Source organism: Melanaphis sacchari, unplaced genomic scaffold (assembly GCF_002803265.2).
Source record: "Melanaphis sacchari strain LSU unplaced genomic scaffold, SCAv2.0 Contig119_pilon_pilon, whole genome shotgun sequence".
NCBI lineage: Eukaryota > Metazoa > Arthropoda > Insecta > Hemiptera > Aphididae > Melanaphis > Melanaphis sacchari.
Genome location: NW_020270468.1, coordinates 404,541 through 407,098, shown reverse-complemented (window position 1 = coordinate 407,098; position 2,558 = coordinate 404,541). Strand labels below are relative to the sequence as shown.

Below are 2,558 nucleotides of genomic sequence, written 5' to 3'. Positions count from 1 at the left end.
GTCCAACCAGCCATACATTTATGTTTCAATATTGAAAGTATTGGGCGGAAATTTCACTGAAACTGCAACAGTCTTTGAAATAACTAAAATAATATTTCCATCTAAATAACTATTTACAAGTTTTAGATTGTATAGCCTTCAATAATAATAAACAAAAAAAAAAAAAACCTAACCTATCGAGATGATGAGGTCGCGGAGGCGTCCGAGGGCGGAGACACCGAAAACAAAAAAACGCGTATTCGATAGAGATAAAGATTTATCGTATAGTAACAAAAAAAAAAAAACAATAGTGCATACGTGACGATACGATAAACGAACGGAGAACGCGTTTTCCGGACGCGACGGCGACGGCCGCGATCGGAAACCGCGCAGACGCGAAAAAGACGACACCGATTCGGGCGGAGAGAAAAACCGGAGAAAAATGGGCGACGTCCGTCGGCGGCCGGCCGTCTCCGCGACGGACGCGGCCGAGGACCGAATCCGAACGAAAAACGCGCGCGGACGGGACGAAAAAAACCCGCTCTCGGCCGTAGCGTCGAGAACGCGATGGAAAAAGGTCGCTAAAGACCGGAAAATCGGGCGAAAAACGGAAAAAAACGGCGTAACAACAATATATAAATATAAACATTATATAAACGACCGACGATGATAACGGGCCGGCGGCGGCGGCGGGAGATAAGCGATAATGGTGATACGACGGTGATAAGAAAAAATTTTAATTTTGCGATTGGCCAGTACACTAAAAAACGAGCATTCTGGCGGATTTTTTGGGAAGCTGGTTTTGGTTTTATATTATAAGAAAGAAAGATGAGCGTTAGCATCAGGTATCCGCCCACTACTAGGGTTAGTATACAAAAATCGATTGTCACATGGAAGAAGGAGGGGAATACACTCAGAGTTTGGAAACGAATGGAAAGAGAAGCACTGGTGAGCGGAGAGTCCTGTCATTTCCATTTTCCATACGTGATCGAGTTGTCTACACACGTCAACTATAATTGTTGAATATGTGTATTTCAAAGATGTCGACTGTTGGAGATAATGAAGAAGTAAGTATTTACGAATTCGCGTTATGCACACCGAACAAAAATGTTAGTTATCAACATCCGTTGGTAGGTTATATCTACATATGTAGCTCATTAGTCTTGGCGTATAATCTAGTATTTTTCTCGTTGCATTTTTCATCTATGATTTTTAAAATTAGTATTTTACGGCATCATAGATGCTTCTATCCTGTACTGAATTATGTTAGGTATTTATTAAATCTTAATTATTATTAACAAATATGTTTTGTATTTAGGATATTTCTATAAGACTTCTGGGACTAGAGAATGATATTAATCACTTCAAAATCAAAAGCTGTAGTCCCCTGGAATGTTTAATGGAGAAATACTGCCTTAAAACAGTAAGTATAAACTCTTGTTAAGTATTTTATTATTATTATAATCATTCTAGACAGTTTCATTAACTGTATTTTAGGCTAAATTATTATAAAATATTTTATAAATAGGGTGTATTTCATTAAGAGTTTTATTTAAATACTGATTAAATTAATTTAACTGTTTGTCAGCAAGAAAATAATATCTATGAAGTAACTAATTTTATTTTACTTGAGGTTTTAAATAGTCACTCAGCCGTGACTACTCTTAGTCGTAAGCAATAAGCATACTAGAAGTGTTGTAAACCATGTGATTTATACATCACAATTTTACTCAGAGAGTAAAATTACCATTTATTGGTAAAAAAAAAAATGGCTGATTATCTAGTTAATTTGTGGACAAGTAGGTCTATTATACTATAAAAATTTGGACATTTTAAAGAGCAAGTAAATTTTGTCTAATGACATTGTGTATTAATATTTTAATGGCAAAAAAGAAATGTAGCTATTCAGTAGTTAACATGTTACATAGAAGTATATTTTGGGTACTTTCATATTATTTAAATACAAATACCATATATCAATATTAATAAGAATTTTGAGATACCAAAACATATAAGATAGGAATTATTTTGGTATTTTATTTTATTAGAATGGATAATACTTACTATTAACTAATAAAACGTTTCTATGTGATTGTATAATACTTATAATTAAAATATATTTTAATTCATTTAAAATTTTAATATTTTAGGGCATACAACAATCAAATGTATTATTTTTCCATAAAAGAACTCGAATTCGCAAAACGGATACCTTATTATCTTTGGGTATAGGGGCCTTAAGTGTAATTGAAGTTCACGAGATACATTTTGGTGGTTAATTTTATGGCAACTATTAAACATACAAATTTTGTTTATTAATATTGATATTAATAAAATAAAAAATAATTAATAAACATTGTATTTATTTGACTATGTTTAGTAAAGATATCCTTTACACAACACAAGTAAAAGTCTTCCTCACCTATATTTTTCAATAAATAAATATCGACATTTTTAATAACTGAAAACCTTTTGCAAAATGAAAACAAGTTTAACACTAAGGCTTGGGGCTTAAGCTTGAATATGTATTTCTTCTACTGCTAAGAAGATTTTATACCCATATTTTTAGGTCTTACAAA

General features: G+C 32.7%; 1 protein-coding gene across 1 annotated transcript; it reads left to right on the top strand.

The window, feature by feature from the left end:
- The first annotated feature begins 818 nt into the window (after positions 1-818).
- On the top strand, positions 819-2,276 carry LOC112604095 (small ubiquitin-related modifier 1-like). The gene is made up of 3 exons (XM_025352962.1): positions 819-1,046; positions 1,298-1,402; positions 2,130-2,276. The coding sequence occupies exons 1-3, from the start codon at positions 1,005-1,007 to the stop codon at positions 2,256-2,258; spliced, it is 276 nt and encodes a 91-aa protein (XP_025208747.1). The 5' UTR covers positions 819-1,004; the 3' UTR covers positions 2,259-2,276.
- The last annotated feature ends 282 nt before the right edge of the window (positions 2,277-2,558 follow it).